Here is a 21,972-nt window from a genome sequence, read left to right as displayed (position 1 = left end):
GCCTGTAATCTCAGCACTTTGGGAGGCTGAAGTGGGCGGATCAAGGGGTCAGGAAATCGAGACCATCCTGGTTAACGCGGTGAAACCCCGTGTCTACTAAAAATACAAAAAAAGTTGCCAGACGTGGTGCTAGGTGCCTGTAGTCCCAGCTACTCCGGAGGCTGAAGCAGGAGAATTGCTTGAATCTGGGAGGCGGAACTTGCAGTGAGCAGAGATCGCACCACTGCACTCCAGCCTGGGCGACAGAGCTAGACTGCAGAAGAAAGAAAGGAGAGAGAGGGAGGGGGGAGGGGGAGGCAAGGAGGGCCGGGCGTGGTGGCTCATGCCTGTAATCCCAGCACTTTGGGAGGCTGAGACGGTGGATCACCTGAGGTCAGGAGTTCAAGACCACCTTGGCCAACATGGTAAAACCCCATCGCTACTAAAAATACAAAAATTAGCCTGGCATGGCAGCACGTGCCTGTAATCTTAGCTACTGGGGAGATTGCGGCAGGAGAATCACTTGAACCTAGGAGGTGGAGGCTGTAGTGAGCTGAGATTATGCCACTGCACTCCAGCCTGGGGGACAGAGCAAGACTCCATCTCTTAAAAAAAAAAAAAAAAAAAAAAGATAAGGAAAAAATCCCAACCCTTTCTTTTTTGCTAGTAACAGAAATCTCAACAAGGGAGCTTAGGTCCCCCATCAGATATCATAAAAGCCTTTTTAAGGAAACAGCATATAGTTATAATATAACCTAATTCTTGGTACATCCACTAGTTTTTCGTCTAGTATTAAAAAAAATCCATTTTCAAAGTTTCTTAGAACTTCAAGAATAAAGGTGCAAAGCCCATCCTGTTTTTTTTTTTTTTTTTTCAACTTCTGCAGAAGTTTTCCCTTTTGCCTATTTCTTGCTATTAGAAAAGATTCTGGTCAAGAAGACTCTGGTTAAACAAAGCATTCATATAACAAGTTTCCCTTTAGGTAGGTCTACTAATGCAGGCATCTCAATCATGGTCCACATTTTGCTGAGAAGGTAGCAAGGGGTGAATTCTTACCCCTTCTGGCAGGGGTGGGATCAAGAATAGTGGTGGAGTAGATACATTTCAGGAAGTTCAAGCAGTCCCTGCCTAAGGTCTGGCAGGCATCTTGATTCTGCCAGACCCACGACCTACCACACACCATGACGCTATCTCAATTTCCTCTTTTTCAGTAAATGGAACCACTATCTATGCTATTACTCAAGCCAAAAAATCCTAGGGGTAACTCCGAATTCTGCCTGTCTCCCTCATCACCATCAAAAAGAGCGATTTGAACCAGAGCGATTCCATCTTGAACAGGGGCTGGGTAAAACAAGACTGAGACCTACTGGGTGGCATTCCTAGGAGGTCAGGCATTCTTAGTTACAGGATAAGACAGGAGGTCCACAGGACTGATATCACAAGATACAGGTCATAAACACCCTGGCGATAAGACAGGCGGTGCTGGTTGGGTGCGTTTGGGTGCGGTGGCTCACTTGCTAGCAATCCCAGCACTTTGGGAGGTCGAGGTGGGCTAATCACTTTAGGTCAGAATGAGACCAGCCTGGCCAACATGGTGAAACCCTATCTCTACCAAAAATACAAAAAAGTAGCCGGGCATGGTAGCACGCATCTGCAGTCCCAGCTACTCGGGAGGCTGAGGAAGGAGAATTGTTTGAACCAAGCAAATTTTTTTCCCTGCTTAGGAATGTTTCTGTTCAATTGAGTCTCTACTGCCACATCTAGCTCTCTCTCTCATGGGGCCAGGAAATGGAGATCAAACATCCAGTTCTAACTAACATTCTCTAGACAAGACACAAGCAAGAAACCATGCATTGTCTGTGGATACAATTTCTCTCCATAAGAGTTTGAAGTTAGAGAAAGCAGCAAATCATATCAGAGTAACGAATGCCACAATCCCTTCAGCTCAAGCCCACCTCATATTAAACCTATTTCCAAGGGTTTTATGGCACAGCTTTTTCTACCATGATCACCACGTGAGCTCTTCCGGCACTTACTTAATGTAACACTTCCAGGAACAGATGTGCTGGTAAAGTTTATTTACATTAGTGTTCTCTTATGTCAATCACATGTAAGCCCTGGAAGTTGGTTTTTATATACAGAATTCAGTGCCTTCCTGGGAGAACTACTTTTTTCCCAAAACAAAAGACGACACAATTAGTATGATAATTGCGGAGTTTAATGAACACCTTGCTTCACTTCGGGGTCTCATCTGGAATTTCAGAGTGAACTGTGTCCAGAGCCTGCCAGTGGCAATTCATGAGGGAGTCATAGAGTTCTTCACTTTTCACCATAAACTCTTGGTTTGATTCCTCAATATTTAAATGAAGATGTGGATCTGCAGAAGCCAATAATGGATATGAAAAAAATAGAGTTTTACAGGACACATATTAGAAATAGTTGAAAATTAGAAAGCTTTTAGAAAGCATTTGCAGGAAGTACTGCAGATAGTAAAGGTTAAAATTCTTAAATTGCATATTTCCTTTCAATAAGACTTGAAAATAGAAATTTAAGCTATAAAAGTAGTAGTATCATCAAACTCAATGAGCATCCAGCTGACAGAAGAGATGGAGAAAAAAAATGGACAGATTTGAGCTGCTTGGGGGATGGATTCAATTTGGGAGGAAAGGGGAAAAGGAAGGTCAAGAATGACTGTCATGTTTCTGGCATAAGCCAGGTAGATACAATGCCAAACAATGAACCAAGCCAAGGGCCCCTGGGACAGGGGTTTGTAAAAATAAACATGCTACTTTAACTGCTCAGTTAACAGATTATTGTAAGTGAATAAATTTTATACAGCAACTAATTCAGAAAGACAGGAAGATTTGGTCTTCCATCTCTGAAACCTGGAACCCCGTGACGAGATGGTATTATGTTATTGCAAATGTATTAAACGTGGATTTTCAGCCCAAGTTGCCAGGTTTCCAGAGCTTTCCAAGGCTTTCAAGGTCATTAATTTTTTTTAATGTAATCTATTTTTTCCTCTCCTTGTACTGAATGTAATGGAAGAAGCCTTTCATGTTTTCCTTTGTAATTTTTGCAAGCCTCAGTTCCTTGAGGATCATAATTTGCTTCCTAATACTCATATGGGTTCATGCTATTCATCTGTATGCCTATTAGGAACTTAATCTTTGCCCCACAAAATTATTCTGTTAAAAGCCTAACCCCCACAATGTGAAGGCATTTGGAGATGGGGCCTCTGGGAAGTTACATGAGGTCATAAGAGTTGGGTGCTGGTCTGATAGAAGTAGTGCCCTTATAAAAAAAGAGACAGCAGGCAGGACACAGCAACTCACACCTGTAACCTTAACACTTTGGGAAGCTGAGACCAGTGAATTGCTTAAGTCTGGGAGTTTGAGATCAGCCTGGGCAACATACTGAGACCACATCACTACAAAATATAAATTTTTTTTTTTTTTTTAAAAGAGCACAGAACTTGCTCACATTCTCTCCTACAATGCATGCATAAAGAGATCAAGTGTGGAAACAGCAAGAAGGCTGTTGTCTGCAAGCCAAGAAGAGAACCCTCACCAGAAACCAAATTATCCAGACCCTGGATATTGAATTTCCAGCCTCCAGAACGGTAAGAAAATAAATTTTTGTTTAAACCACCCAGTCTGTGGTACTTTGTTACAGTAGTCCTAGAAGACTAATGCAGTACCCTTCTGTATTTATCATTTTAGAACCAAAATGGGGCCAGGCGCGGTGGCTCACATCTGTAATCCCAGCACTTTGGGAGGCCGAGGCGGGCGGATCACGAGGTCAGGAGATCGAGACCATCCTGGCTAACATGGTGAAACCCCGTCTCCACTAAAAAATACAAAAAATTAGCCGGGCGAGGTGGCGGTCGCCTGTAGTCCCAGCTACGCGGGAGGCTGAGGCAGGAGAATGGCGTGAACCCCGGGGGGCGGAGCCTGCAGTGAGCCGAGATCGCGCCACTGCACTCCAGCCTGGGTGAAAGAGCGAGACTCCGTCTCACAAAAAAAAAAAAAAAAAAAAAAAAAGAACCAAAATGGTCAAATAGGCTTTAGTCATCATATAAATTTCATGAGCTACTTCTCACTTTTCTTCACTGGAGTCATTTGTGATTGTGTTGTCTGATTCTTACTCTTTAGAGCTTCCCATGCCTTTTGAGCCATCTTTCCTTTGAGCGTTTCTGGTCATAAAAGCAGATGTTTCCCTTTTTTCCACCCTAAACATTCTGAAATTTTCTTACGCTTCTGTCCCCAGTTCCCTTCCTTTACCATTATGGGCAGTTGTCTGCTAACGTGTCCCTGACTGCATGTCCCTGGTGGGGAAAGAGGAGTTAGGATCGTATGCTTATGAGCATGCTCTCCACTTAACCTGTGGCCAAGAAAACAGATTCAGTGTGGTCAGCTCCAAACCCCGGATTACATGATCTCTGCCCTCCCAGTGATGTTGATCAAAACTATAAAAGAAGCTTATTCAAGACAAACTAATTATATCATCCCTAAACCTGTGCATCTTCTAGACCAGTGTTGTCCAACACAGTAGCCACTAGCCACATGCAGCTATTGAGCATTGCTGGCCCTCACTGAGATGTGATGTAAGGATAAAATATACACCACATTGAAAGCAGAATGGTGGTTGCCAGGGGATGAGGGAAGGGAGAGTGAAGAGTTGTTATTTAATGGGTATGGAGTTTCAGGTTATAAAATGAAGAGTTCTGGAGATGAATGGTGATGTTACACAACACTATGAATGTACTTAATACCACTGATACATTTAAAAGTCTACTGCTTCTCAGCCTTTTGGCTAAGATCAAGTGTGATACATTTAAAAGTCAAGATGGTAAATTTTATGTTATGCATATTTCACCACAATAGAAACAATTTAAAAATCTGCTTGAAGGTAATGTCTGAATAGCCCTCAAAATAAGGGTCCCCTCAATCTGCAGGTGAGGGGGCAGCCATTAAAAGAAAAAAAATAGAAAAAGTACATGCTGCATTTCAAAGACTTCACGTAAAAAAAGTCGTTAATTTTTATATTGATTGCATGTTGGAATAATATCTTGGATATTGCCTTAGTTTGGGCTGCTAACAACATATCAGAGACTAAGTAGTTTGTAAACAACACACAGTTATTTCTCACAGTTCTGGAAACCAGAAGTCCAAGATCAGGGTGTCAGCGTGGTTGGGTTCTGGTGAGGACCCTCTTCTGGGTTGCACACTGCCCAGAAGTCATATCTTCACATGGCAGAGGGCAGAGAGAGGAATCAAATTCCCTCGTGACTCTTATAAGGTCACCAGTTCCATTCATGAGGGCTCCACCCTCAGGACCTCACCTAATCATCTCCCTAAAGATCCATCTCCTAAAACTATCACATTGGGAGGGAGGGTTTCAACATACGAATTTGGCGAGCGGGAGGAACACAAATTCAGTCCATAACAGATATTAGGTTAAGTAAGAAACATTATTAATTTCACCTATCTCTTGAATTGGTTCTTTAATTTGGCTACTAAAAAATTTAAAATTACTCACATGGATGGCTTTGTGTTTCGCATTGTCTATTTTAAAATTTCTATGTTTCAAACTGACAGAGAAAACTGTATGTATTTATCACGTACAACATAGTGTTTTAAGTATATATTCATTGTGGAATGATCAAATGATCAAATAACTACCTCACATAGTTATCATTTTTCATTTTTGTGGTGGAAACACTGAATATCCTCTAAGTATTTTTCTTTATTTTTCCTTTTTTTTAAAAAAAAGACTAGTCAAATGCAGCAGTAAGAAGCAAGGAAAGAGTAGAACAAAAAGTTCAATCCGCAACTGACTGAACAACCAATTGTGATAACTCACTACCTTTGAATTAGCCTGTATTTCTTCATTAACTATAGTCACCATGCTATACAATAAATCTTTTTTTTTTTTTTTTTGAGATGGAGTTTTGCTCTCGTTGCCCAGGCTGGAGTGTAATGGTGCGATCTCAGCTCACTGCAACCTCCACCTCCGGGGTTCAAGCAATTCCCCTGCCTCAGCCAGCCAAGTAGCTGGGATTACAGGCGCACAGCACCTAATTACAGGTAGCACACCACCCAGCTAATTTTTTGTATCTTTAGTAGAGATGAAGTTTCACCATGTTGGTCAGGCTGGTCTCAAACTCTTGACCTCGTGATCCACCCACCTTGGCCTCCCAAAGTGCTGGGATTACAGGAATGAGCCACCGCGCCCGGCCTACAATAAATCTCTTGAACGGTATTCCTCCTAGCTAACTGAAATTCTATCTTTTGACCAACATCTCCCTATCACTTGCTCCCTGCAACTACCCCAGCCTCTAGTAACCACCATTCTAAGCTCTACTGCTGTGAAAAGCTTTTTAAGATTCCACGAGTGAGATCATATGGCATTTGTTCTTCTGTGCCTGGTTTATTTCACTTAACATAACGTCCTCCATGTTCATCCATGTTGCCACAAATGACAAGATTTCATCCTTTTTACAGTTGAATAGTATTCTATTGTGTATATACGCATTTTCTTTATCCATTCATCCACTTATGGGCATTTAGTTTGATTCTATATCTTGGCTATTGTGAATAGTGCTGCAATAGACACAGAGGTACAGATGTCTCTTTGACATACTGATTTCGTTTCCTTTGGATATATGCCCAATAGTGGGATTGCTGGATCATATAGTAGTTCTACTGTTAATATTTTGAGGAAACGTCATACTTTTTATAATTGCTGTACCAATTTACATTCCCACCAACAGTATGCAAGGGCTCTTCTCCACATCCTACCCAACATTTGTTATCTTTCGTCTTTTTGACAACAGCCATTCTATCAGGAGTGAGACGATATCTCACTACTGTGGTATTAATTTACAGTTCTCTGATGATTAGTGAAGTTGAACATTTTTTCATGCATCTATTGGTCATTTGTACATCATCTCTTGAGAAATGTCTTAAAAAATGGCCAGGCACGGTGGCTCACGCCTGTAATCCCAGCACTTTGGGAGGCCAAGGTGGGTGGATCACCTGAGGTCAGGAGTTTGAGACCAGTCTGGCCAACATGGTGAAACCCCGTCTCTACTAAAAATACAAAAATTAGCTGGGCGTGGTGGCGAGCGCCTGTAATCCCAGCTACTCAGGAGTCTGAGACTGGGTGCGTTTGAACGGGGGAGGTGGAGGCTGCAGTGAGCCGAGATCACGCCACTGCATTCCAGCCTAGACAACAGAGTGAGACTCACTCTCAAAAAAAAAAAAAAAAGAAAAGAAAAAACCAAAACCAAAACAAAAAACTTATCCATGTAACCAAAAACCATCTGTATCCCCAAAAACTATTGAAGTAAAAATTTTTAAAAATGTGCAGAAGACCTGAATAATCAGGTTATTTTCTTGCTAATGAGTCATTTGATTTCCTTATATATTTAGGATATTAACCCCTTATTGATATAGGAGTTAAAAAGAAATTATTTAGGGTAAGAAAGTCCTCGGTAAGGTTTTGCTTTTCATGAACACTGCCCCCAAATCATTTTCTTTTCTAACAAACGGCAACCTGTAAAACTGAACTGCAGACATAGACAAGCAAGCTAGAAGCTTACACATGCAAATACCAGCAGTTGTGCCAATAGGAAACAGCTACCTAGGGAATAGCATGTTCAAAATGGCGGCTCCATTTTCTCTTTGCCAGCCACTTGTGCAGTAAGGAACAGACAAGATGGCGGCCAAGCGGAAAGTCTATTTGCATAATAAGATCAGGGTAGGGCAACCAGCCTTCGCCTGGCACCAAGTAAAAGTCACACCTGGTCCAGCCAATCTGTGGGCCCTACATAAATCTGACACCACCTCCTCAAGCCTGCCTGTAAAATCGCCTGCTGTCTGCCGCAGGCCTACTTTTCCCTTTCGGAGGCCTGTTTCCTGTGACCCCGAGAGAGCTGCTCTCCTCTCTCCTTTCTTCTACCTGCTAAGCCTTATGCTCCTTAACCCACCCACATGTGTCCATGTCCTTATTCCTCCTGGTGCAAGACGACGAACCCTGGGTATTTACCCCAGAAAATGCCTCTTCGTTATCACTTGCATAGCATGCAAATATTTTCTCCCACTCCCCCACTCCGTTGTCTCTCTTCACTCTGTTACTGTTTCCTTTGCTGTATAGAAGCTTTTTAGTTCGATGTGATACTATTTTTCTATTTTTACGTTTGCTGCCTGTCCTTTTGAAGTCATATCCAAAAAAATCATTGCCCAGACCAATGTCGTGGAGCTTTTCCCTTATGTTTTCTTCTAGTAGTTTCACCACAGTTTTGGGTCTTAACATTTAAGTCTTGAATCTATTTTGAGTTGTTTTTGTATATAGTGAGAGAGAACCGTCTAATTTCATTCTTTTGCATGTGGCCATTGTTTGCCGAGCACCATTTATTGAAGAGACTGCTTTTTCCCCATTGTGTGTTCTTGGCACCTTTGCTGAAAATCAGTGGGCTATAAATGTGTGGATTTATTTCTGGGCTCTCTATTCTGTTCCATTGGTTTATGTGTCTGTTATTATGCCAGTATCATGCTGCTTTGGTTACCACAACTTTGTAGTACAAAGTCAGGTAGTGTGATGCCTTCACCTTTTTTTTTTTTTTTTGGCTCAGATTGCTTTGGCTATTTGGGTTTTTTATGATTCCATACAAATTATAGTATCTTTTTTTTTTTTTGTCACCCAGACTAGAGTGCAGTGGCGCCACCTTGGCTCACTGCAACCTCCGCCTCCCGGGTTCCAGCAATTCTCCCACCTCAGCCTCCCGAGTAGCTGGGACTACAGGCATGCATGCCACTATGCCTGGCTAATTTTTGTATTGTTAGTAGAGCCGGGGTTCCACCATGTTGACCAGGCTGCTCTTGAACTCCTGACCTCCCACCTCAGCCTCCCAAAGTGCCAGAATTACAGGCGTGAGACACCGTGCACTCGGTCATTTTTTTCTGTTTCTATGAAGAATGTCATTGGTATTTTGATAGAGAGTACATTGAATCTGGCTGGGCATAGTGGCTCATGCCTGTAATCCCAGAACTTTGGGAGGCCAAAGCAGGTGGATCACCTGAGGTCAGGAGTTCAAGACCAGCCTGGCCAACATGGAGAAGCCCCGTCTCTACTAAAAATACAAAAATTAGCCAGGCATGGTGGTAGGCACCTGTAATTTCAATCCTGCTTGGGAGGCTGAGGCAGGAGAATTGCTTGAACCCTGGAGGAGGCGGTTGCAGTGAGCCGAGACCAAACACCACTGCCCTCCAGCCTGGGCAACAGAGTGAGACTGTCTTAAAAAAAAAGAGAGAGAGAGAGATTGCATTGATTCTGTAGATCACTTTGGGTAGTATGAACGTTTTAATAATATTCATTCTTTTAATCCATGAGCATGAGATATCTTTTGTGTCTTCAGTTTCTTCCATCAACACTATAGTGTTCAGTATAGACATCTTTCACCTCAGTTAAATTTACTCAAGTTTTTGTTACAGCTATTGTACATGGGATTATTTTCTTGTTATCTTTTTCAAATAGTATTAGTGTATAGAAACAATTTTGTGTAGTAAAGTTACAGGATACAAAATAAATAAGTTTATTAGACCTAACAGTTTTTTGGCAGAGTCTGTAGGGTTTTCTCTACAGGCATATCTCAGAGATATTGCAGGTTTAGTTCCTAACCACTGCAATAAAATGAATATTGCAATGAAGCAAGTCACATGAATTTTTTGGTTTCCCAGTGCATATAAAAGTTGTTTACATTGGCTGGGCATGGTGGCTCATGCCTGTAATCCCAGTACTTTGGGAGGCCAAGGCTGGAGAATCACTCGAGCTCAGGAGTTCGACACCAGCCTGGGCAACATAGTAAGACCTTGTCTTTATTTAAAAAAAATTTTTTTAAAAGAACAAATTTGGCCAGGCACAGTGGCTCACACCTGTAATCCCCGCACTTTGGGAGGCTGAGGCAGGTGGATCATGAGGTCAGGAGATCGAGATCATCCTGGCCAACATGGTGAAGCCCCGCCTCTACTAAAATACAAAAAATTAGCCGGGCATGGTGGTGCATGCCTATAGTCCCAGCTACTTGGGAGGCTGAGGCAGGGGAATCTCTTGAACCCAGGAGGCGGAGATTGCAGTGAGCTGAGATTGCACCACTGCACTCCAGCCTGGCAACAGAGTGAGACTCCACCTCAAAAAAAAAAAAAGAAAATATTTGTTTACAACGTATATACCTTAAGAAATAGTTTACTGCGGCTGGGCACGGTGGCTCCTGCCTGCAATCCCAGCACTTTGGGAGGTTGAGGTGGGTGGATCACCTGAGGCCAGGAGTTCGAGACCAGCCTGGCCAACATGGTGAAACTCCCATCTCTACTAAAAATACAAAAGTTAGCCGGGCGTAGTGGCGGGTGCCTCTAATCCCAGCTACTCGGGAGGCTGAGGCAGAAGAATCACTTGAAGCTGGAGACAGAGGTTGCAGTCAGCTGAGATCATGCCACTCTACTCCAGCTTGGGTGACAAAGCAAGACTGTCTCCAAAAAAAAAAAAGAAAAAGAAAAAGAAAAACATAGCTTATTGCTAAACAGTGCTAACAAAGTAAGCACATACTGTTAGGAAAATGGCACAGATACACTTGCTCAATGCAGGGCTGCCATAAACTTCTAACTTGTAAAAAAAAAACAAAAAAAAAAAACCATAGTATCTGTGGAACATAATAAAGTGAAGTGCAATAAAATGAGGTATGCCTGTATATCACATCATGTCATCTTCAAACAGGGACAATTTCACTTCTTCCTTTCCAACCTGGGAACCTTTTATTTCTCCCTCTTGCCTAATTGCTCTGGCTAGACTTCTAATATTGTGTTGAATAGAAGTGGTGAAAGTGGGCATCCTTATCCGGTTTCAGATCTTAAAGGGAAAGCTTTCAATTTTTCCCCATTCAGTGCAACATTAGCTGTGGGTTTGTTATATGGCCTCTATTGTATTGAGGTACACTCCTTTTATACATAATTTGTTTAAAGTTTTTATCATGAAGAGATAACTGAATTTTGTCAAATGATTTTTCTGCATCTACTGAAATGATCGCCAAGCACAGTTGCTCATGCCAGTGATCCCAGAACTCTGGGAGGCTGAGGCAGGCAGATCACCTGAGCTCAGGAGTTCAAGACCAACTTGGGCAACATGACAAAAACCCATCTCTACCAAAAATACAAAAAATTAGCTGGGCATGGTGGCATGCACCTGTGGTCCCAGCTACTTGGGAGGCTGAGACGGGAGGATTGCTTGAGCCTAGGATGCAGAGGTTGCAGCCGAGATCACACCACTGCACTCCAACCTGGGTGACAGAGTGAGACCCTATCTCCAGAAAAAAAAAAAAAGAAAGAAAAGAAAAATGTTTTTTGTTCTTCATTCTGTTGATGGGATAATGGGATGTATCATGTTTATTTATTTGTGTATATTAAACCATCCTTGCATCCCTGGGATGAATACCACTTGTTCATGACAGATGATTTTGTTATTGTGCTGTTCAATTCAGTTTGCTAGTATTTTGTTGGGGACCTTTGCATCTATGTTCATCAGTTATATTGGCTGTAGTTTTTTCTTGTTGTTGTGTCCTTTTCTGGTTGTGATATCAGAGTAATGCTGGCTTCATAAAATAAGTTTCAAAGTATTTCGTCTTCGATTTTTTATAGTAGTTTAAGACATGGCATTAGTTCTTCTTTAAATGTTTGGGGGCCGGGCATGGTGACTCACGCCTGTAATTGCAGCCATTGGGGAGGCAGAGCTGGGAGGATCGCTTGAGCCTAAGAGTTTGAGACCAACCTGAGCAACAAAGTGAGACTCCACCTCTACAAAAAATAAAATAAAATGAAAAATAAATGTTTGGTAGAATTAAACAGGCCATCAGGACCTGGGCTTTTCTTTGATGGGAGACTTTTTTTTTGAGACAGGGTCTCACTCTGTCACCCAGGCTGACATGCAGTGGCACATTCATAGCTCACTTAAGCCTCGACCTTCTGGGCACAAGCAATCCTCCTATCTCAGCCTCTCAAATATTTGGGACTACAGGTACATGCTACCATATCCAGTTATTTTTTAAATTTGTTGTAGAGACAAGTTCTCACTGTATTGCCAAGGCTGGTCTCAAGCCCCTGGGCTCAAATGATCCTCCCCCATCAGCCTCCCAAAGTGCTTGGGATTACAGGCATTATCCACCAGGCCTGGCCTGATGGGAGACTTTTTATTACTGTTTCAATTCCTTCCTTATTATTGGTCTGCTCAGGTTTTCTATTCCTTCATAATTTAATCTTGGTAGGTGGTAGATTGTATGTGTCCAGGAATTTACTCATTTCTTCTATGTTAACCAATTTACTGATGTACAATTGTTCATAATTGTCTTATGTTCCTTTGTATTTCTGTGGTATCAGTTGTAATGTCTCCTTTTTCATCTGATTTTGAATTTCTTTTGTTCTTAAAGGTTTGTTGACTATCTTTTAAAGAAACCAACCCTTCATTTTGTTGATCTTTTGTATTATTTTTCTAGTTTCTATTTATTTTTGCTATAGTCTTTATTATTTCTTTTCTTCTACTAATTTTAGGTTTACTTTGTTCTTGTTCTTCTAGCTCCTTGAGGTGCAATTGCATTACATTTCTACTGATCAGTACTGTGCCAGATTGATGACCAGCCAATACTTGAGTGGTTATCATATGGCAGAAGCTGTTTAACCACCTAAAAGTACTTTAGACCTAGCATACCCACACTTCCTATAAGAAAGGTATCAATGTCCCCACTTTACAGAAACTGAAGCAGACACACTAGGGATTAATTTGTCTGGAATTACAGAGCTAGTATGTGGAATCTGAACCCAGTGGCAATCTGTATCCAAAAAGCAGACTTTTACCTCTATTATTTTGACAGAGGCATGGGACAGCCAAATGCCTAGGCAAATAGGGAAAGGTCCCTGGAGAGCCTCCAACCTGCCCAAGTCATTGTGCACAGGGGGCTTGGCTAAACATGCCCACGGTGAAAAATTCCATCCTTTAACACATGTGCAGTAAGAGAAATAAATCAACGTGGAGTGGCTCAGACTAAGGGCCTACATGCACACTGGAAGAATGAGGAGGAGTCACCAGGAATTCACACCCTATGCAGGGGAGGAGCCTGGCCTTTTCAATTCGTGCGTGGTGGCCTGGTATTCAATTCGTGAGGTGGAAACCTGTGTTTGGGATCCCTCTTTTTGTTAAGAGGTTTCCTTTCACTTAATTCCATCCTCCTCACCCTTCAATGTGTCCGCATGCCTAATTTTTCCTGGTTGTGAGACAAGGACCTAGATTTAGCTGAACTAAGGAGCAAGAAATCCTGCATCAATTTTAATAAATTGCATAACTGATAAAGGCAGGAAGAAAGACTCACACTTAACCTGAAAGAAATCCCAGAAAGTTGAAATAAGCACCCTTTACTCATGTTTAAATCAAAGTACTAAAAACTAGAACTGCTCAACAGCATATAAAGATTTCTTTTCAACACCAATTTGACTTAATTTAAACACTGAGCACCTACTGACATGTGAACTCTGAATTAGTCACAGGGGCTACAAAGACTGATAACAACATGCTCCCTTCTTTGATAAAGTCATAAAGGCAGTGGGTGGGTTTGTCTGGTAGGGGCAGGGGTTTGGGCAAGAGAGAGATTAGACAAACGTGATAAGACGGACATGTGGTAAGAAAAAGGCAATAGTATTCTCTGCATTTCTCCTCTATTTTTCTTTCCCATTACTTAAAATAAAAGAAGCAGAACATTTCTTCCCTTCCTCAAAGAAGACACATTCAGTGTGTTTGTCTCCAGGCAGACAAACTTTGTTCTTTCCAAAACAAATTGAGAAATACAGGAAGCATCACCAGACTGACACTACAGTGCTGTCCTGTCAGGTACCCCAGGATCCAATAACCCTGAGGACACAGCAATCACCTCATGTTCTTCCCCCTTGAAAAACAGAATTAAAGCATAATTCTCCTCAAAGTCTAAACTTACAGAGGAAATGGAGCTTAAGAACAATGTATTGTCTTCTTACTGTTTGGGAATGTCCCCCTTTCTCAGTCCTTCAGAAAGGCCCAAAGAGGTGGCTTAGCTAAAGTTGTTCCCATAGAACCAGTTTCTAAAAACAGGAGAAATTACTGAAGCGTATGGCTTAGGCAACCTACATTGGAATTTTCCAATAGAACCTTCCAGTTTCTAGCAAGCTGAGTGAATGAGAAACCAGGAAATGGGGTTTTGTTTCCAACCACTTCAGCACAAGGTTTATGTTACCTTCTAGTGGGTCTTCATCTTGGTTTTCAGCTAGAGTTGTGGTTTCCTGCAACAAAAAATTATCTCATGAGAAAATAATTTTACTTAAAAGGTTTAATATCAATACATACTTTATTGGGAAAAGCTCTAGCTCTCAAAAAAACTACCTAAAATAAAAATAATATTGAAAATTAATCTATTTAAATCAACTTTTGAATCTGATGAAGAGAATCTTTAGGTGACACAGTACAATTATGAAAGAAGTAAACTGAGTCACAGAAGAACCATCACAAAGAGTTGGAACAAGCCTAACGAGGGCCTCTGGCCCCTGGATTTTCTGGGACCTAATTAGCATCTTAGGGCCTGAGCTAGGAACCAGACACCGGCGACCCTGGTATCCAGGCTCCTTATTTCCTGTACTACATGCCTGACTCTACCTAGAGTTCTGCTCCTTCTTCCAGAAGACAATCTGTAAAGTCTCCATGAGCACGTTTTTCTCATGGCCTTCTAATCACATCCTCGAACCTGTGGCTCAGCTAAGAACCAGGATATTAGGTGCTCAAGAAAATGCAGCGGCTATAGCAAAGCAAACCAATCATATTCTTACATAATGAGAGAAGTAAACTGCAGAGATACTCCCAAAGTAAATCTTGGTTGCTAACCCAGACCCTGTTGGCTCTACTGGGGCAGCATACGTTTTTATGATTCCTCTATGTAGACCTGTTGGGAACCTGTCTTGTTAAATATGGCCACTTATTCCAAGGAATCACTCTATCAAGAAAGGGCTTATCTAGCTCCTGGCACTTAATTAAGCTTCCCTTACTAATAAGAATGAGAAGATATTGAGAGCCAAAGATCCACTATCTTTTCTTTTCAGTCTGTCTGAAAGTATGCCTCCCCTTCACTCTGAAATATATTGAGGTTTGGAAAATAGGTTATATAGTTACCATAAATTTCAAAAGACAATCTGTCTTTTTTCTATTTAGATATGGCTAAGACCGCAGGCATGGTGGCATGCAGCCAGTAGTCTCAGCTACTTGGAAGGCTGGAGTAGGAGGACCACTTGAACCCAGGAGATCAAGACTGCAATGAGTTATGATGGCACCACTGCACTCCAGCCTGGGCAAAAGAGCAAGACATCATCTCTAAAAGCTAATTATATAAAAAGGAAAGAAAGAAATGGCAAAGACACCCAGAATCCACACTTCCATAAGTCCTTTCCCATAATACAAGACTTAAGTAACCTCACATTTCCTCCTTTCAATGTGTGTTCTGGTAAATGTGGATGCTAAATAACCAGGACGAGGGAAGCAGGAAGTATCTGGAGACAGAGCATTCTCTCTGGTATGAGGGCCACCTGTGCTGTGTATGCAGCTGGCTACCTTTAAGGAAAAGCATATTTATAAAAGGCTTTCCTCAGCTAGAGATAGTCTGGGAAGGTGTGCTGATGGACCACAAAGACCTGAGAATCATTTTGGAGACGGCCACCTCCACAATGTCAAAATGTAAAGGAGAAGGCTGGAGACGGGGTAACCCTTTCACTTGGGGAGATAAAGGTTATGGACAGAGGCACAGCACATTGGGGGAAGCAGGGAATAACTAGGACATCTTGGCAAGGACACACTTTATTAGAGAAGACCAAAATGGGGATGTGTGAGTAAAAGAGCGCCACCACGGAGCCTTATCATCTTTAATTTCACTCAGCAGCTTCCCAACAGGGAACACCCAGCAGGATGGCAGGCAGATGGCACAGGGGGTCACTACAACCACAAAAGATAATATATGTATATAATTCTTGTCTGAAAAATGCATGTTATAGTAATAATTTGGCTAGAGAGTGAGATAAAAATCCCAGAATGTGCCAACAAAAGTGGACAGAGAAATGGAGAGAAGGGGTAGCCAGGTGAGAAAAAAAAGGATGTTCATTTCTTAATTTTCTCAAGAGTGATGAAAAATCAAGAAATACTTTTGTTTCTGAAGTTGATAATGTACTCATTCCTGTACTTCTCTATTTGAAGACATAAGGGTAACCACCAAAAGACAGACCATCTCCCAAAAAACAGCACAAAGAGAAGGGGCGAAAGAAAAAAAAAAAAGAGTGCTAAAACGTCAGGTAATGTAGTGAAAGATTTTTTTTTTAAGTGCTACAATATCAAACAACTGTTAAAAGGGAAAAACCCAAATTGGGCTAAAAGAAGGAAAAAATGACAAGAAATCTAACAAGATATTTTATATAAGAGGCACACCTAAAGCAGACTTGAGAAAAATTGAAAATGAAAGTTTGGGCAGTGAAATATCATAATATAAAGCAAATGAAAGTTTTAAAAGCCAAGGGACTAGATATAAAATTCAACTTTCGTTTTAAGGTAAAGATCATCACACAAATGGTGTCATTCTGCATATTAGGAGACACGCTGGTGTGGGGGAAGTCTGTAACATTAGACTCCAAAGTGTTCATTTCTCTAACATGTGAATATCTTACGCAGTCAAGCAAGAGGGACACAACTCAACAGAAAAACTAGAAAGAGGATATCAAAGTCATAGAACACAGATACCAATAAACATTTCAAGAGGTATTTGCCCTCAATAATAGACAAATGCCTCCCTGCCCTATTAGATTGGCTAATCATGCACAGACAAATGTAGAGTAGCAAGAACACCCACCACAATAATGCAAAGTGTAAACTCATGCAGACTTTAGGTAACTTGCTATTAAAATTTTTTAATGTTATATCCTTTAATCCAGCCCTTCCACATCCAGAATTATATTCTTGGGGAAAAAAGCAACACTCAGACAAATGCTTGAAGATACATAAGTTTGTTAAAGCCCTGAAAATATTTAAAATGTCAGATAAGGGATTAGCTAAAAATCGCAATGTATCTAACTGCACTCGCTCTGTTGCTCAGGCTGGAGTACGATGGCACAATCATGGCTCATTGCAGCCTCAAACTCCCGGACTCAAGTGATCATCCCGCCTCAGTCTCCCAAGTAGCTGGGACTACCCGTGTGAGCCATCTTGCCCTGACCATAAGTGGACAATTTTTTAAAGAAAGGTCTCCTTATGCAGAAGCATGCAAAGAGCAAACCAGTATGTACTACATAGTTCATTCTTGCCCAAATCATCCCCTAACCACCAAAACAGAAAGAGGAACCACACTGATTTAGCAAGAGTACAGGAGAAAGATCTAGAAGACATAGATCCACTCCACAGTACTTTCTTGTAAGTGGGAAGGGAATGGGGAAGAAGGAGGGGTGTGTGTGGGGGGAACTTCTCCCTTACTTCAATACATCTTTGTGTGATTTGAGAAATATGTCACTTTAGTAATTCAAAGTATTAAAATATCTTTTTAAAGTGTGTTTATGTCCAACTGCTATAAAACAAACCCCAAAACTATCTTTTGTCCTATATTAAGTGTTAAAGAGTAAAATTTATTGAATTACGATAATCTAAAATTTAGTAGCAAGAATTTAGAAAAAGACTTCATCAGCCTTTTGTGTTGTTTCTAGAACAAAATGGGAAATTATCTGCAAGTGAACATTTCTAGGTTATACATGTCCAAATTCAGCAAATCATATAAATTAAACATGTACGGGGACTTTTTGTGTATTATACCTCAATAAAGCTATACAAACATTTTTCTTAGGCTATCAGCTTTACTCTCTAGTATTAAAACAGGTAGCAAAAGCCATGGCTGTGGGAATTTGGCTGACAGGACACAGATGTGTGAAGATAGGAAAGTGATGTTTACTATTATTGGGCACATGAATGACACAAGATTCATTCTAGCAAGGGATACCTTAGGCATAACCAGAGTTTCAGCTGTGTGTTCAGGAGTCTCATGCGCAGAAAAACAGTCCTGTCCATTTCCATCCACTGCACAGCCATAGCTGTAGCCAGAAAGAAGGTAAGAGCTGTGCTGTCGCGCATACCAGTTGCCATAGCGGTAACTCTGGCTGGGCTGGAATTCCTGCTTCACTCTAATAGGAGAGGGGAGACTACAGGAATGACAATCATCACAACCAACGCAGAATCATCCACAAACCCCCAAACCCTTTCTTCTTTCCCAGAAGTTTGCAGTAAGCTGAACACCTATGTTCAAAGCCATAGTTTGATACCTAATGTAGATGACGGGTTGATGGGTGCAGCAAACCACCATGGCACGTGTATACCTATGTAAAAAACCTGCACGTTCTGCACATGTACCCCAGAACTTTTAAAAAAAAAAAGCTGTAGTTTTTAAGTTACCAACAATTATGTAGCAAATAGAACAGTAACAGCTTTCCTTTTCAAAGTAGGAGAAAACCACTCACCTTTGCCAGTAGCAGTAATAGTTATTTTGTTGAGCTATGCCAAAATCTGCAGAACTCTCTGGTTGGGCCATTTACCCAGAAACTTTACAAAAAGAGAGCAGAATCCAGTTTTTATTCCTGCATCAAAAATCCAGCTTGTGGGCTGAAACCTCTCAACCCTGACAAATAAGTCTCGCAACTATATCTGAGATAATTACATTTAGTGGCAATTCCTGCTAGGCAATTAATTGCTTGACTTTCCTGACAACGGGGTAAAGGTGTGGGTGGGGGAGGGGTGTACTGAGGCACCTGGGGGAACTTCTGCAATCTGTTCCTCGGGCTTCCACCTGCCAGCCCTTCTCTCCCAACTGTCAGGCAGGGGGAGCCAGCAGAACCCCAGGGAGGGACAGAAGGGGTAGGTATGTTGGTCGACAATGAATGATAGTCTCCACTCCACCCCTTACCACAACAGGTAAAAGAGGAACCTCTAATAACTAAACCTTAAGACAAATACATTTCTCTCCTCTGTTACCTGCTGAGAATAACTACTGGAACTAGCACCTACTGGCTTTTTCTTTTTTTAATCCCACGCAGGTTGAAAGCATCATCCAACTACCTGCAAAATTAAGAGGCCAAGAAGAATGCGCTCCCTCGCCCCCTTCCCTCCTCTCTTCCTTTTCTCTTACACTCTACATTAATGAGAGTACAGGATACAATTTTAAAGAAATATTTCTCTGGTTCAGTATTTTTTTTTTAAAAAAAAGCATAAAATGTCCCAAACTTTGATGTGCATTCAAATGACCTGGACTTGTTTAAAATGTAGGTTCTCTAACTTGACAGATTTGGAGTGGAGCCTCAGATTCTGCCTTTATTAGCCGGCTCCCGCCACTTTAAGTAGCAAGGTTACACAGTGTCAAAATTCAGGATAACTTTTAAGTCCATATGGGGCACTTAGGGTTTGGCCATTTCCCGCAGCTTGCTAATAACTAAGTTCTTAATGTATTTTCTATTTACCTGTAATGTGAAAAATAGCAAACATGAAGAATTCAAAATATTCGGATCATTCAATCATTCACCAGTTATTGAGCCATTACTATACTCATCCCTGAGTATCCGTGGGAGATTGTTTACAGGATCCCCCTCGGACACCAAAACCCTTGGATGCCCAAGTATAAAATGGTGTAGTATTTGCAAAGAACCTAGACACGCCCTCCCATAAACCTTAAATTCTGTCTAGATGACTTATAATACCTAATACAATGGCTATGTATTACTTCATGTGGGTTCACCAGTAGTATCCAGCATGGGGCAAATTCAAGTTTTACTTTTTGAAACTTTTTGGAGTTTTGGGGCTTTTTGCTTTGTTTTGTTTTTGAGATGGAGTCTCCCGCTGTCACCCAGGCTGGAGTACAGTGGCATGATCTTGGCTCACTGCAACCTCCACCTCCCAGGTTCAAGTGATTCTGCTGCCTCAGCCTCCCCAGTAGCTGGGATTACAGGCATCTGGCACCACACCTAATATTTGTATTTTTAGTAGAGACAGGGTTTTACCATGTTACCCAGGCTGGAGGGCAGTGGCATGATCTCGCCTCACTGCAAACTCCACCTTTCAGGTACAAGTGATTCTCCTGCCTCGGCCTCCCCAGTAGCTGGGATTACAGGTGCCCACCACCACACCTGGCTAATTTTTAGTAGAGACGGACTTTCACCATGTTGGCCAGGCTGGTCTCAAACTTCTGACCTCAGGAGATCCGCTCACCTTGGCCTCCCAAAGTTCTGGGATTACAGGCGTGAGCCACCGTGCCCGGCCTTCCAAGTATTTTCAGTCCATGATTGGTTGCATCCAGGGATGCAGAACCCACAGACGCTGAGGGCCGATGGTATCGGCAAGGCAGGGCAACTGGCATTGGTGATATACTGGAGTTTATACAGAGTGGATTTCCTCATGTCTTCAAGAGTCATTTTATTGATTAGCAGCTGTGGCAGACATTGTTAAGTGCCACCCAATATTGGTTTATTTTCTTAATAACAATTCTGATTTTACTTGGGCTAGCAATAGGCCCAAGCTAAAAGACTACATTTCCTAGCTTCTCCCTTGCAGCAAGATGTGGCCAGGTGGTCAGTCTGGCTAAGAAGATGTAAACAGAACTAGTAAAGGGGATAGGGGAAAGCTGTGTGGGCAAAGGGTATTTGCTTAGCTGGAAGGGTCTGGTGCTGGGATTACAAATATGACGGCTGGTGTCAGAATAACTCTGCAGCTATCTTGGACTATGAGGTGACATCAGGGAAGACATCATGCAGAAGAATACTGGGATCCAAGACAGAATGAGTCTAGGTCACCGATGACTAAGGACTCCTTCCACTAGCACTAGACTGGCCTACCACTGGTTTACTTAATGTCTTGTTTAGACCACTATTGTTATGTCAGGTAAAATACAGTTCCTAACTACTGTAGCTTAGACAGCCAATAAAACATGTCAGTTAAAGATTCTTTTTCTGTAAATTTTTTTTTACTTCTCTCATTTTAGGACTGACTTTATTTTACACAAAGAAAATCACAATTATGGCTATGACCAAGTAAGCATTGAGGCTGCAGTTGGAAAGGAACATGGAAGTTGAACATTGAGGAGGTGGTAAGGAGGCTGAGGAAGAGAGAGGTCAATGTAATCATGTTGAAACAACCTAGCAAGATGGCAGCAGCTGTGGAACAGAAGGTTGTAAGCAAGATCCCAGGGTAAAGATGGGTACTTAGGCCTTGGAGATGACTGACAAGGGCTCACAAGCACTGTTTTGCTCACTGAAAGCCCCAAATGCAAACCTTCTGTTTCAACTAGATTACTCCCATGAAGCAGGTGAAGCTAATTTCTATTGGGGCACACTACTGGACAGGTTCGGGGCAAGTACAGCATTATCTCCACTTCCCTTTGTGCTGGGAAATACGAAGGAGACGAAAACCCCCAGGAATACATTCACATGCAACCTCCATAGTCCTTGAATTTAGCAGAGTTGCTACCTGTTGCATTGAGAAAGGAGGAGAATTCAGCAGGAATATGAGACTCTCGTGATATTTCTGACAGGGCTGATTTTTCTCTACTATATCCTGCTGTTACCCCAGGATGTCCACTTTACCACCCTCACCACTCAAGAAGAAAAACTAGCTTCTACTTTAACAAACCAAAGCTAGGCACTCAACAAATATTTGTTGAATGAATGAATAAATCAGAGCATAGCTCAAGTGCAAAAGCCTTTTCAATCAATGATTTAAAAACAAAGCTACAAAACACTATCCTCTTGTGCTTTAGTGTTGATTAATGAACTCTCAACATTGGTTGTTTTTTGGCAGCTGCAGATTTCACAAGAATGAGATTAAACGACTTTTTACATCCTGTGTTTGGAAAGAGAATAGAAGGATTTA

General features: G+C 41.7%; 1 protein-coding gene across 4 annotated transcripts; it reads right to left on the bottom strand.

Annotated features, from left to right (window-relative positions):
* Positions 1 to 2,179: 2,179 nt before the first annotated feature.
* On the bottom strand, positions 2,180 to 18,660 carry C23H6orf52 (chromosome 23 C6orf52 homolog). Of its 4 annotated transcripts, none has more exons than XM_055264148.2 (5): positions 18,579 to 18,660; positions 18,065 to 18,263; positions 14,288 to 14,333; positions 3,317 to 3,409; positions 2,180 to 2,356 (listed from the first exon to the last, which is right to left on the bottom strand). In XM_055264148.2, exons 1-5 carry the CDS (start codon positions 18,647 to 18,649, stop codon positions 2,214 to 2,216), a joined length of 552 nt encoding a protein of 183 aa, XP_055120123.1. In that variant the 5' UTR covers positions 18,650 to 18,660; the 3' UTR covers positions 2,180 to 2,213. The 4 variants fall into 4 exon arrangements, with proteins under 4 accessions (XP_055120123.1, XP_063488481.1, XP_055120124.1 ...); XM_063632411.1 differs by having other exon boundaries at positions 18,065 to 18,245; XM_055264149.1 differs by lacking the exon at positions 3,317 to 3,409.
* Positions 18,661 to 21,972: the final 3,312 nt, after the last annotated feature.

The sequence above is a fragment of the Symphalangus syndactylus genome, chromosome 23 (genome assembly GCF_028878055.3).
Source record: "Symphalangus syndactylus isolate Jambi chromosome 23, NHGRI_mSymSyn1-v2.1_pri, whole genome shotgun sequence".
Lineage (NCBI taxonomy): Eukaryota > Metazoa > Chordata > Mammalia > Primates > Hylobatidae > Symphalangus > Symphalangus syndactylus.
This window is presented reverse-complemented; position numbering and strand designations above follow the sequence as displayed.

Bases quoted from the DNA above. Each gene is read 5' to 3' on its own strand.
- C23H6orf52 (XM_055264148.2), bottom strand. From the start codon at position 18,649: ATGGCCCAACCAGAGAGTTCTGCAGATTTTGGCATAGCTCAACAAAAT. The intron at 18,264-18,578 runs GTGAGTGGTTTT...TCATTCCTGTAG, and splicing joins TATTACTGCTACTGGCAAAG to TCTCCCCTCTCCTATTAGAG. The intron at 2,357-3,316 runs GTGTGAGTTGCT...TGGCTTCTGCAG, and splicing joins CCAAAGTGTTAAGGTTACAG to ATCCACATCTTCATTTAAAT.